The following is a 13,855-nucleotide window of genomic DNA, read 5'->3' as shown; positions in this document are numbered from 1 at the left end:
ATTCCTGGCCCATATGACTGGTGCAAAAATGGCAATATAATAGTTATGCCTGTGTTCCAATAAAAATATGAATAAATGCACTTCAGGCATGCATGTACAGCTGCTTATGTGCAGGTCAATTAAAACAGCTGCTTAAATGTATATGGTTGCATGTTTTGAAGAAGAAACTTAGGATTGATTTTAGCCACTAAAGTAATTACAGATGTGTGTGTGTGTGTGTGTGTGTGTGTGTGTGTGTGTGTGTGTGTGTGTGTGTGTGTGTGTGTGTGTGTGTGTGTGTGTGTGTGTGTGTGTGTGTGTGTGTGTGAGAGAGAGAGAGAGAGAGAGAGAGAGAGAGAGAGAGAAAAAGAAGGAAGGAAGCCTGGATGGAATGCCACGGTTTATAATCCTCATTGATGTTGCTGCATTGCCCCCTAGTGCTATTCCTAGATCTGACATGCATATTGCAAATGTTGGTTGCTGCCTTGTTTTTATTCTTTGTTTTTTTTTTTTAATTGGTTTGTTTTTTTTCTAGCCCAAAGCATCAGTGCTGAACTGCCACATCTTTCTCATAGTGAATGATATTTTCAGGTAGGTGATGCTTTCAACTGTGTGCAGCCAATTGGTAAACTGCTTAATGTAAGTTTTTAATGATGAATTCAAATACCAGTAATGCATCTACAAGTATTGTCCAAAAGCCTGAGCTTACTACAGATAGCATATGGTGATTTGCAATGTGTTCTAAATAAACACATTGGTGGCAAAATTCTAATATATTAATGTTTCATCCATGGATTTGTCAAGGTCAAAGTTATTGTTCTTTAATAATAAACCACTAAATAAAACTATACTGTAGTAGTGAAAATAAAGTAGTAATCCCAGACATTTGAACTCTACAAAAGGTAAAAAAATTCATAATGTGTGGGGTTTTCTTTTGTATTTGTAGAAATGCTCTAATATCAATCGAAGACAATGTTGCACTGAGAACTCTATTACAAGTTTTCACTAGATGTTTTCTTCAGACGCGTGCTGCACAAAGGCCACAGGTATCAGCCACCTTCATCATTTTGTCTGTTACTGTGTTCTTTTTTTTTTTTCTTAAATTATTTTAATAATTGAAACATAAAAATGCAAATAAGATTTAATACTTTAAACAGATTGCAACCTGTGTATTCTGTCCACACAGTTGATCATATAGATATTTTTTGCAATAATATGATGGTACTATATTAATGGTAAAGTAGCATGGATGTGTATGATAAAACTGTAGTGTACATACAGGACTTTTGACTTATTGGCAATATTTGGAATGTGTAAAAAGGTTTATTGAACTAATCCCACACTGACTGTATGTAAGAGGCCTTTCATTAAATTCAGTTTATTCTGAGATTATAAAAACATTGTCAACAAAACCATGTCTTGTGTGGTTCTGTTTTATTATTTATTTTTTTACTTTTTTGCTAATAACATGGAAATGTAAAAAGCGTCATTCTGTGACCATTGAAGCATTTCAGTGTGGAATTAGTCATAAATCACACCCAGCATGTTGTCATGTATACTATCAAGTTTCTTAGGGCTTTGAGGAGAAACATCTGATACTCTATAATAACAGTATGGATTCCCTTTGTTACAACAATTCTTCTTTGTGTTTGTGTTGAAAAAAGGTCTATTCAGTGTCATTTGGCCAAAGAACGCAGAACACATAGAGACATACATACATACATACAGTATCTCACAAAAGTGTGAGATACTGTATAATACTGTACTAAACTAAAAACTAACTAAGTGAACATGGCAAAACTGTGTCCTAAGTGTCATTATTTAGTGTGGGCACCATTGTTATCCAGCACTGCCTTAATCCCCATGGGCATGACATTCACCAGAGCTGCACAGGTTGTTGCTGGGATCCTTTTCCACTCCTCCATAATGACATCACAAAGCTCCTAGATGTTAGACACATGGTGTTTCTCCACCTTCTGCTTAAAGATGCCCCATAGGTGTGCAGTAGGGTTCAGTTCTGGAGACATATTTGGCCCATCAATCACCTTCAGCTTTCTCAGCAAGGCACCTGAAGGTGTTAATTTCAATATGTGGGTTTTGAAATTTCCTTCAATCAAATGTTAAATTACTCATATTTTTTGTGTAAAATAATCAGGAATGCTTTTCCCCTTAATATTTTCATAATTAATTAGTCTTTGAGAAACCTAAATGTGTGTGTTTCAGCAACGACTACCACTGAGATCTTTTTTTCCTCATGTACCTCATGACCTGCTCACACCCTTATTGACTATACCATCAGGTACAGTATATACAAAACTTTTTTTTATTTTATATACAGTACATCTTTACTCAAAATGTGAATGTTTCAGTTGCATGAGCAAAGATCGGTCTTTTAAAAAAATACAGTATACATTTTAAACCTGTTATCAAATTTTCTCATGTTGGAAGCTTTTTCAGACACAACAGTGCCAGTGAATGTAATTCCTAAACACATCACCAAACACACTACACCTTCCTGTCATACTGCTGCAAACACAGTTACAGATCGCAGGTCTGCAGATGATATCCACACAAAGCCACAGTGTCTGTACTTACTCATAATGTGTGCGAGCAGCACGGGGAGCAAAGATGTTTGGCTTCACTGAACAACAATTGTTTCAAAGGGTACTGATGGGAGACAAAAGCTATTAGAAATGGTGAATTTGGGCTCCAGTTCAGACATCACAGACCAATAAGCAATTTGGCTTAAGGGTGTCTCCGGGAGAACACTGATGAAAGTGTATATGAGTAATCGTATAGCCTTGGGCCTGTGTGATATCACAAAGTTAGATCAGTAGTGTGATACATACATAGAGTATATGTCAGAATATACTTATTAGAAATATCACTTATTCTCAAGACCTTTAGGTCACCAATTAACTCCATTGTTTCTCACAAGATGTGTCTAAAAGGAAATCAAAATGTATTTTTTTTTTTTAGGTTTTTGTAAAAAGAAATGTATTATGAAATGAAATGAAATTTGTTTTGCACCAATCCAAAACCCAGTAATGGTGAGGAATAAAACATATAATGATCATCATTGGAATTTGCTTAGAATGTGTTTACCTTGTTAGGATTAATTACACCGATCAGGTATAACTTTGTGACCACCTGCCTAATACTGTGTTGGTTCCCCTTTTTCTGACAAAACAGCATTAACTTCTTTAGCAATGTGAGCTACAGGAGCTCGTCTGTTGGATCAGACTGCCCTTTCCCATTCATTCCTTGGACCACTTTTGATAGATACTGACCACTGCAGACTGGGAACAGTCCACAAGAGCTGCAGTTTTGGAGATGCTTTGAACCCAGTCGTCTAGACGTCACAATTTTGCTCTTGTCAAACTCGCTCAAATCCTTACACTTGCCCATATTTTTCTGCTTCTAACACAATTACTTTAATAACAAAATGTTCACTTGCTGCCTAATACAGTAAAACACACTCACTAACAGGTGCCACGATGAAGAGATAATCTGTGTTATTCACTTCACCACTCATAATGCTATAACAATAAAGTTATGCCTGATCGGTGTATATTTAATTATATTTAATTAAATTCATATTCATGATTACAATGCAACTAATTTTTGTGGAGCAGAATTCCGCTTCAAATGAAAACATTATATAAAAATAACAGTTTTTTTGAAATATTAATATGGGCTGGGTAATTGGAATGGGCTGATACCAGTATTACTATTTTTAAATATATCACAATCCGTGTTCTCTTTACTCTACAACAATAACCCCACCATAATCCTTATTCATAGATGTGCCACAGAATGTGTGGTTGGAGCACCTGAGCTGGATTGGGACATTAGTAAAGACATTTCTTCAAGAAAGAAACCAGGAGGAGGACAGCAGCAAGTGAGAGCACAAACCTATGTTTTCTTTTTTTTTTTATTCTGTTGTAACAAAAGCACCTGTACCCCTGCTTATTCATGTAGCATTCCGGTCTGATAATAATGTCTCAGGAGTGCAATGCAAACAATCATGCAGATCAGAGGTTTTTGAAATATACAGAGGAGGTCATTAAAACAAACTGAATGAACAAGTCCCTGATTACACCTTTTCCCTCCTATTTGATGTTTGATATGAACAGTAATTAAACATTGATGATTTTATGCCTTGTGCTACCATGATGTGATTGGTCAATTTGGTTAAGTGCGCAGATTTAAAGGCTTAAAATGAACATTTAAAGGCTCTGGCATGGAGGAGTTGGTGTTAAATCTATAATGATCTTAGAAGTTGAGCTAATTTATGAGTTGCTCAGGAGCACCTGATTCCAAATCCAGCTGACTGTAAAAAGGACATTACTCACACACTCCGGTGCTCATGATATTTCTCGCTTTCCAGTGATTGTAATGTTTTTATGATTTTTTATATATTTTTTTTTTTTTATCACACTTGGTGTCACACAGGTAAGGATAGGTTCCCCTTTTGAGTCTGGTTCCTCTCAAGGTTTTTTCCTCATACCATCTAATGGAGTTTTTCCTCGCCACACTCATCCCAGGCTTGCTCATCTGGGATCAAAACATATTTATAACACTTATATTTACATCTATAATCCTTACATTTTACAAAGCTGCTTTGAAACAATGTCCATTATAAAAAGCACTATAGAACAAACTCGAATTGAATGGAATTAACTTAAGCAGATGTATTGGTGTGTAAAGTACAGAGCAAAAGCTGTAGATATTGCTGAACCAAAAGCGACAAAATGCTGGTTATGAAATGGTAATAACTGAGGTCAGATGCTATGTGGACTAATGTCTTTGCCCTTATTTGGGATATTGGATCGCAGCACGATCACAGAAACCTTTCAGCCCCCACTGATCTGACTAAATTACCATAATAATGCAACTGTTCACTTTAATGCACATCATTTTCTCTGTCAGTGCAGTGCACATGTGTTTTATTTAACCACAAAACAGACAAAACAAAAGTGTTAGCTGCTTATATTTTGTCTAATTAAGAGGAGACCACAAAGACCACAAAGTTGGAGCAGTGGTGTTCAAACCAAATGTTCTTAAATGTGGGCACATTAAACAGATGTGTAATGTCTGGAATTTCCAATGTTCTTTCGTGCAGTCATTATCCAGCTCACTTTTCTGTACTGACTGTGTTGCAGAAGACACAGGGCTGTGTTTGAGGTCTGGTTCTTGCTTGTCCAGGCTGGTCATTGGATAGATGTTGCTGCTCAGCTACTGGTCTCTGTAGGATCTGGGCAATCAGACCCTTTGCTGTTTCTCTTGATGTTCTACCATGACCCCACCAACAGAGGGCACCAGAGCACTCAGCATAATGTAAGACATTCAGTTAAACAAGTGTAACTGAAATTGGATGCAGTCTGATTAAACTGTAAAATGGTATGTGTGATGAAATCTGGAATAGATTATTTACGTCAGGGGTCCCCCAAAGTTTTTTCTCAGGGTCACCATAATTTTTTTTCTTTTTTTAATTGGGGCCGGGTCAGGCTGAAACAGAAAATGACATGGACTGGAGTGACTACCAGTATTATTGTGGATATTTTTTTGTAATTTTAAATTAGTTTATTATTTTGTTATGCACCATACAACGAGCATTACTTTTTAAGAGATATATCGTCTATTAAAAGAGCTTTTTTTTTTTTTTTTTTTTTTTTTTACTATTGTGCATATTATTGGTGGGTAAATAGGTTTTGTTTGAAAACTAAAATGTTGTTATTAAATACAGATATGAAATGTTATTTTGGATATGTCTCTGGCATTGTTAAGAGTGCTGTTCCAAATGTGCTTTTACATTATTACATCCAAATGGTATAATGTCAAAGCAGGGGTCCCCAAACTAAGGCCGTGTGGACCCCACATTTGTAACAGCGCTCTTAACAACGGCAGAAAAAACTTTGTTGGCACTGAAGTTCTTTCAAATGAATACAAATATAAAATCTATATTCTGTAAGAACCTGCTAACACATCATAGAGCCTCCTCAAATTGTAATCTCATTACTTTATTTCACAATAATATGGTTTTCATACAGCATTTTTTGCCAAGCTACCAGTATTGCGACGATTCAGAGAATACAGCAGCATCCAAGAACAGACTTTGCACCAGTTTCTTCCCTGAGGGAGTCAGATAACTCAACACCTGGTTGCCCCCAGTACTCAAGTAGGCTAGCCCAACATCTAATGCAGCATGACTAATTATCACTGCGCACACCTCAACCTTATAAAGCCGCATCAGACACTGTGAGGAAACTCTCTGTGCTACCATGCAAATTCTTTGTATTTATTTTTCGGGGTCTTCTTTTCCGTATACTCGCCTTAACACCGTCGTGTATTTGCACTTTATCTACTCTTGTGTACCTCATGATCCATTTTGTTCCAGTGTTTACAAGCTTAAAAGAGGAATTTCAATAAAAACCTCCTAGACAGAGTTAACTAGAGTATAAAATGACTGATTAACACTATATCTATTGTCTGTTAGAATGTGGCAAGACAGGCATGGAGCGATTTGAAGACTCTCTTCCTCGCCCCCACTCTGTCTTCTGAACGACTGTCTGCTGTGAACGAGCTCCTCTGCACTCCGTCAGCAAACCTATTTCTCGGTCTTCTCCTTAACTTTGCCATATTTTCTCAAGTATCAACCAGCAGGGTGACAGATGTTCTAGAGAAGGTAAAACAAAACAACATACAGTACACTCGGTTCACTGAAATACATGTACATTTACTGACTCCGTCATCAAAGGGAACTAGTGCACAACTAGGTGGCCTGGTCCTTAGTGCTTATATTTAGTGTATAGGGGTTTCTGTGGTATGCAGGGAGTAAAATGTTCAAGTGTGCTCCCAGCTGTTTACTGCACCTTGTAAAATGGAGAAGGTTTTAGTCCACCCCTTGACACTGAACAAAAACAAGTTTACAACCTCCAGCTTTCTGCTTTCCCACAACAGCTGCTACTCGCTCTTAATGCCACTGATTTAGAGATGTGGCAATGGCAGGCTTTTGTTTCGAGTTGCACATTTTTCTTCTCATTTTTACATTTGTAATAGCGGAGAAAATCCTGGGTCAAACCGAGGCGAGTGTAAAGAAGGTCGTACCTGAAAATCCAGGTCTGTTAATATTACATTAAAATATAACCACGTTTATATGATGCGTTTCTAAATGGCACTGGACACTCAGAGAACAGATTTGATCAGATCGTAGCAGTCGGCCATGTCATGACTTGTCGTTAATCTCGATATTTGAATTCAATTGTAACTGCATTTACCACTTTATCTCGCTGCCACTAAACCTGATGGTAAACCTTCATATAAGAAGTGGAATCAAATGAAATCCTTTGCAAAAAATGCTAGTAAACATCTGGACAACATACTTATTTTTTTTTTTTCATAATATTATCAAAAAAACTTTTTATTTGACTCACCATTATATATAAGTTTAAGTAACCAAAGGGATTGTTTTGTATGTGTAGGTGCTGACTGATGCTGGTGTGAGGGGCAGAGCCATGTGTATGCTCTCCTCTGTGCATCAGAAGCTAAAAGGAGATGGTGCAGTGGATGCCAGGCTCAAGATGCTTAAGGACATACTCCATAGAGCATAGTGCCTCAGGCTGCACATTAACACGTGGACGTGCCCAAACGCTGGCATGCGGTAAGCTGTTTATTAGGACAAGGATTTCTGGCATGGTATACTTCCACACTGAAAGCTGGGGCTGTTGAAAATGACATTTATACGCTGAGCACAGCTGCTGGATTTATTTCGAATAGGCAACGTCATATCGGGCCAATTAAAAGGAACGGAGACATGTATGAATACAGAAAAATAATGAAGAAAACCCAATTAAGGAAAATATGTACAGAGGTTATATTATTTCTCAATTTATTTATTTTTTTATAATTATTTCAATGTGTGAATGTTGACGTTAGGAGATGTGTAAACTCCTGGGCAAATAAAATGAGCCATCACCAAAATAGCAGAATTGTAATCGTTTAACGGTCTTAAAAACTAATTATTGGTCAGGATATTAGCTAATAGATAAAGGAACTTTTTTTCCATTTTATTTATTTGAATGATTTTAGCTTTTTGTAGAAAGAAGAGTCTACGATGTCTATCATTCTATATTGATGCAGTCAAACAGTATTTTTTAACTCAGATATGTTATTTATATACATTTTATTTGAAAATGTTCCTAATTTTACCATTGTGAAGACTATGGAATTTAACTATGCTGTTTCTAGCTTTTTCCCCTTAACACTTCACTGCAGTAAAAGTAAATTAGCAAATGGTGGCACAGGAGATCTCAGAAGCACATTTGTTTAATGCTCGCTAATTCTCTGACCAAAGATTATTTTTTAAGACCTTCAAAAGCTTAATAATTTGCCAATTTTGGGCTCGGACAATTTTTATTTTTTTTTACCCCCTAAGAGAAGAGCCTTACCGTCCTTTCCGCAATTAGGGAGCTCTAAACAACTGCATTTTTCCATTTTTTAAATGTAATTTGATTTCAATTCAGTTACTGATATAATCTTGTGAGCAAATGTTGACCGAGTTGACACAGCTCTTGCACAAGAGCACCATGTCTTAAATCACTTTCGTTTTGTTTTTGAAAACCTTAAAAACAAATGCTAAAAAAATAATAAAGGCTGTAAACACTGCTTACAGATGTAATTTCTCTCTCCCTCTTTTTTTTTTAATATACAGAATACAGACCAACATGTGTGATAGAAGATTTTTTATTTATTTCCCCCCTTCCAGCACCAAGACACGTCTAAATTCAAAAAGGTCTTCCTCATCATCAGTAGTCTCCCATCTGGCCTCAGTCTCTCAGCACAGCCTCTTCTTCTATTCTTTTGCTCTGTTCCAGTCTTACCCTTCACTAAGAATACCAAATCCAGCCTGCTACTGTCACGTTCTACTGCACTAAAACTAAAGCCAAATAAAAAACAAAAAAACCCCGACAGCCAGTAAACTCAAATGAACACAAATGAAAGTGTGATCACACAAAGCCTTTTGTAGAATCTTTCATTTTATTTCAGAAAACCTTGAAACAATAAAAACATTATTCAAATATATAAAAAAAATAATCATTATTTGATAATGGAATCACAGTCGGACGTTACAAAGCAAGTAAGCAATATTATGCTGAATTTTCTTTCATTGTGTAGTTGATATCGCGCTTAAATGACACCAATAAAATCTATACAGCGTGCTAGCTCTAGCCTCCAGTGACCAAGCAGCATTAAATACCAGAAACTGACCTTTCACTGTTTCCAAATAGTCATAACTGGAATACCAATGCTGAGGTAACATGTTTTGCATGAAAATATAAGGGCGGCTTGCCATGTTTGTTACACAAACGGTTACCAAGCATTCGTTTCCGCGGCCGCTGCCGCCTGTGTTATTCTCTAGTAGGGCAGAATAACACAACCTTCATTTATAAAAAATATATCATCAATAGTTCAACAATGATACATGTGGCTGCCCTGTGTATATAAATCAGATGGTTATTAGTGCTGTGCCATGTGGCTGTGTGCTGCAGTGGAGATCCCTCTGCTGTTTCCACGCTCCGAGCCTGAAGAAGAACGCCTGCGTAGGGTCCTGTTTAGAGAGACGAACAAGTGGATGTGGATTTTTAATATGGATATTTAAAAACAAAGCAGTGCCTGACATGTTATCATTCCTTTATGCTTGACCCACACTACAAACCCCACAACTGTACTGAATAGCGTTCGCAAAAAAATTGGTACACTGTTGGTGTAAATGCCGTGAGCGTCCCCGCTGGAGCCACCAAGAGTCGTCAGGACGCAACATGGATGTTTGTAGATACAGGGGTCTGTGGACCAGACTCCTGTTCCTGCTGAACTGAGCCAGTGTTTCTGCAGTACTGTAATCAGCTCAGTAGGCACGGGAGGCAAGGTCCAGTTGACTCTCGGCTCTCTGTATGAGGTCCGTAGACAAACCTTCAGACGCGGCTAATACGCTTCCACCGAAGATATTTAGCACTTCGTTTCCCCTGGAATAGAACTTAATGATATTTCAAATACAGCCTGTGCCACTAATTCCATTTGTGCTAGCCTTCTGATAGTAATGCATCTTTAACTAGTTTCTAAATATAGACATTTATGGCCCAGCTTCTCCTGGATTTCATATTTATCTCCTATATCTGTCATGGCTTAGGCGACAGTGTGCTGGCAGAAAGGGCCGTTAGCTGTCCACTCACTCGACGTGTTTCCTGTCTCCTCCTCCTGTCTTCTCTATTTTAAGCAGCCAGGCTAAAAGTGGACCTGTATTTTTTTTTTTTTTTAAGCCCAGCAATGCAGATGTTTCGATCTCATTGTAGCAAAATGTTCCTGACTTCATAAGGTACCAGTCTACAGCACTTTTTGGAATTCCACTCCCTTTTGAGGCAGCGAAACAAAGAGCACGACAATCATGTGTTTGTGATGCAGTGGTAGTAAAGCTGACCATTACATGGCAGAATGTGTGGTAGGTTGGGAAAGACGATTGCTGCACTCTGGCTTCTCACTATAAGTGTTATTAGCCTGGTTGTTTTTTTGTTTTTATAGAAATACAATTTAGCTCAAGGCTGCTTGTCGTGTTTGGTATTACCTATGCTTCAAATCAGCTCACCATCTCTGAAAGTTCACACGTTTTAAAGTTCAGTGTGGTGATTGTGGAACCTTTTAGATACTGCCTTAGTGGAAACAAAAATTAAACAATGAGAACGTGTTACTATTGTGTTGATCTTCCAGACCTCCTTTTCTGAAGCCTCTTTAATCTTCTTTCTCTCACTTATATCCACTCTGTGGTGAAAAACAGGTTCCAGGATTAATTATAAACACTTCACATCCTCTACCATAGGAAGGGCAAATCATCTCCTGCTCTCTCTCTCTCTCTCTCTCTCTCTCTCTCTCTCTCTCTCTCGGTTTCTTCCAGTTTCTTGATAATGCTCACATCAAGTGCAGAACTTAGCCACTGTGAACAAAGAGTTCAATCACTGTTCACCAATCAGCTAAGCTCTGCACCTGGTCTGAGAGAGTCTCCTGTATGTGCATGCTTGGTAACACCAAAGCTCAGGGAGAAAACATCCTCATCTAAAACTTACATTCTCCAAAGCTCACCTAACTCCCTGTGTGTCTAATGCGTTTTTTATTTATTTACCCTGCACTGTTGCATCTGGTTGCTATAGCAGCTGTCCAGGTGGTGGTTGTGTGGTAATCCCTGGCAATGTGATTTTTATCTTAAGTCACAAATCAGCACGCCAGGAACCCACACACCCCCCCACCCCCCCGACATGAAAGGAAAGAGCTGCAGATGCTCTCACACTCCTGCAGTTGGCCACGCTCGGCTGAACCGAGGTTATGGCCCTCGTTAGTCACGTGGAGACGAGTTCCAGAGGCGAAAGCCCATACATACCTCTCGCACTTGTCTTTTACTTTTTAAAAGCCTGTATGTTAACAGTATGCGATAAAGTGTGGATGTTGACAGCAGGGACACAAAAATCCCAAAACCAACACGAAAGGGGATCTAGTTTTTAAGTAAGGATCTCTTTTTCATGGTGCTTCTCGTGTTAAAAGCACCAGCAACAACCCCCATTTCTGTGTTTATAAACTAGGGGTTGTTGCCCTACATGATTTATTCCACCACGCACCTCAGAGCAACAGGTGCCATCCACCACCATCAGCCTCCTCTCCCGAGGCGCCGAGGACGAGCAACCCGAAGGTGCCTGGCGAGCAAATTAATGACAACAACCAGACACAGTCCGACAAAGATAAACTGGCCCAAGAGCAAACACTGTGTCGCAGGCCTGGGATGTCAGATAGTTGTTGGAAGCAGCATGATTTATTGGTGGTGTAGCCAGCAGAAATCCACACAAGCCACTCCTCCCTCTCCGATTTCCACACACATAAAGCTGTCTCGTTGGTGGATAAAAGCTAGACGACTACACCAAAAAGGGTTGGCGGGAGACGGCTAATGGATTTATCTACCAGGCCGAGCATGGCCTATAAGTCCTTCTTTCCCAGAGACTGACAAGTATTTAGCAGTTCCTTCAAGCGAGGCCCAATGTGACATGCGGCTCGTTTAAACAGGATCATATAGATGCGTGAAGACACGGTAAAATAGCTATAGCGGTAAATGGCTTCAAAGCCATTCTACTCCCCTTTCTGCCCACAGTTCACACCATATGTCTCTCCTTCACAGTTTAGAACGAAGGAACAAGATGGTAATGAGAAGCCTGCGAATTTCTCCCATGATGCTTCAAACCACGCAAAAAAAAGCAGATAAAAAGGTGAACGTGCACATTGCGAGAAATGGCACTATGTCTTAGAACCGTGTCTCGAAGGAAGGAAAACACTCACAGACCCCCCCTTTTTTTTTTTTTTTCCCAGATCTGTTGGAGAAATGTGTTCCAAAATTCTTCATCTTTCAAACAGAACCTGACAAGATTCCTGGAAGAGGGTGGAAGGCAGACTGAGGCCATGTCCACACTGATACGTTTTCGTTTGAAAACGCATGTTTGGGCTGTGAAAACGGAGGCTATGATGCATTTTTAGTCATTGCCACGACGTTTCAAAGAGCCAGAAAGAAAAAGGTCAAAGCATTTAACGTTTTGCTCACGCGATGTACAGCGACGTGATCGTTTTCAGACGTTTCAGTGTGGATTTTTCTTGACAAACGCAATTTTCAAATGTATCCAGCATAGTGTAGACATAGCCTGAAACTTCTAGGTGTCTACAGTGGTCAAGTGAACTCTTACACAAGGCCATTAGGCAAAAACAATGTCCCTTTATAAGGCACTTGAATGCATAATGTGTATTTCATTTATTAATTCTTTGTTTTAAGAAACATTAAAACGTATTGTGCTCTACAGGAAGTTTACTTTTAGAGGAAGTTAAATTTCGGTCCACAATTGGGTATAAAAACATGCTTTTCCTGCCACAATATGTTGCAAATAAAAGCAGGGGTGATAAAAAGGACCAAGTTTTGGATTGTCCCTTTTTTATATATAGATTTGATCTCATTCAATTGTTTGTGCTCTCGAATCAGTGTTATTATTAAATATACATCACAGCAACTGCTACTGGTTAAAGGTCAGGAAAATAAACATTACAAGGAAAGAAGTAATGGGCACACGGTGGAGCTGAAAGATGGAAAATAAACCCTACCTGCTCCCTTCCTGAATTAGAGGATCATTTCTTCCACAATCTTGCGTGCTGATTGGTCCATATCGTCTCTGATGGCTGACAGGCAGCGTCGTGCTAAAGCTTGCTGACGTCTATCTTCCTGCACCATCAGCTCGCCGTACAGATAAACCCCCATTGCCTGCAACACACCACACACGTACATCATATACCAGAACAAAATGGAGTCTTATTAGGCTTCAAAAGCCGAGCGTAAGCGCCATGGCGTACCTGGTCGTAAAAGAGGAAATCTTCAACATCTCTATAGGCAGATGCATATTTATGCTTGATTACCAGCTCACACCAGCGATGTTTCACCTACAGATACACAGACGTACGTTCAAAAACACAGCATACACACTTATGTTCAACGTTACACAATCACGTGTGTGTCCTCGATCAGTTTCATAGGACACTCTAACTTTGTGAGTGTGTGCGTGCTTGTGTACTTGTGTGTGTGTCCCTTTTGCTGTATGAAAGGGAGCTCTGTTAGCTGTGCTGCTCGGAGAGATCACAGACTGGCTCTGTCCCTTTCCTCATTCTCATTCCTATTCTCATTCTCTCTCATTTCCTTGTCCCTAGAAGCCTGCTTAGTTCTCTGACCTCACAAAAACCTCCCCCAACCACCACCTGACCCACTACCTCTCACATTCCACACTGAAGCTGGGTACCTACTTGTTGA

General features: G+C 39.0%; 2 protein-coding genes across 9 annotated transcripts in view; one reads left to right on the top strand and one right to left on the bottom strand.

Annotated features, from left to right (window-relative positions):
* The window catches only part of fancc (FA complementation group C), a gene marked incomplete at its 5' end in the record, with an annotated part of 63,739 nt that overhangs the window by 28,931 nt on the left and 20,953 nt on the right, over positions 1-13,855 (top strand). For 2 of the 6 annotated variants that reach the window (XR_014535577.1, XR_014535578.1), the window contains 7 exons: positions 515-570; positions 926-1,025; positions 2,203-2,278; positions 3,784-3,880; positions 5,145-5,319; positions 6,479-6,667; positions 7,464-7,642. Coding sequence is in view for 2 of the 6 variants with exons in the window: in XM_083553674.1 (XP_083409800.1) it covers positions 515-570; positions 926-1,025; positions 2,203-2,278; positions 3,784-3,880; positions 5,145-5,319; positions 6,479-6,667; positions 7,464-7,592 (822 nt within the window). The other 4 variants (XM_083553674.1, XM_083553673.1, XR_014535579.1 and 1 more) reach the window with 3 other exon arrangements.
* aopep (aminopeptidase O (putative)) overlaps positions 9,000-13,855 on the bottom strand; it is a 74,000-nt gene continuing 69,144 nt past the window's right edge. For all 3 annotated transcript variants that reach the window (XM_083553647.1, XM_083553649.1, XM_083553648.1), the window contains exons 15-17: positions 13,405-13,491; positions 13,159-13,315; positions 9,000-9,589 (exon numbers count right to left, since the gene is read on the bottom strand). In XM_083553647.1, the coding sequence (XP_083409773.1) occupies positions 13,175-13,315; positions 13,405-13,491 (228 nt within the window). In that variant the 3' untranslated portion in view covers positions 9,000-9,589; positions 13,159-13,174. The remainder of the gene's footprint in view (positions 9,590-13,158; positions 13,316-13,404; positions 13,492-13,855) is intronic.

Source organism: Silurus aristotelis (assembly GCF_946808225.1).
Source record: "Silurus aristotelis genome assembly, chromosome: 11".
Taxonomy (NCBI): Eukaryota; Metazoa; Chordata; class Actinopteri; order Siluriformes; family Siluridae; genus Silurus; species Silurus aristotelis.
Note: the sequence above shows the minus strand (reverse complement) of the source record. Positions and strands in the feature narration are given on the sequence as shown.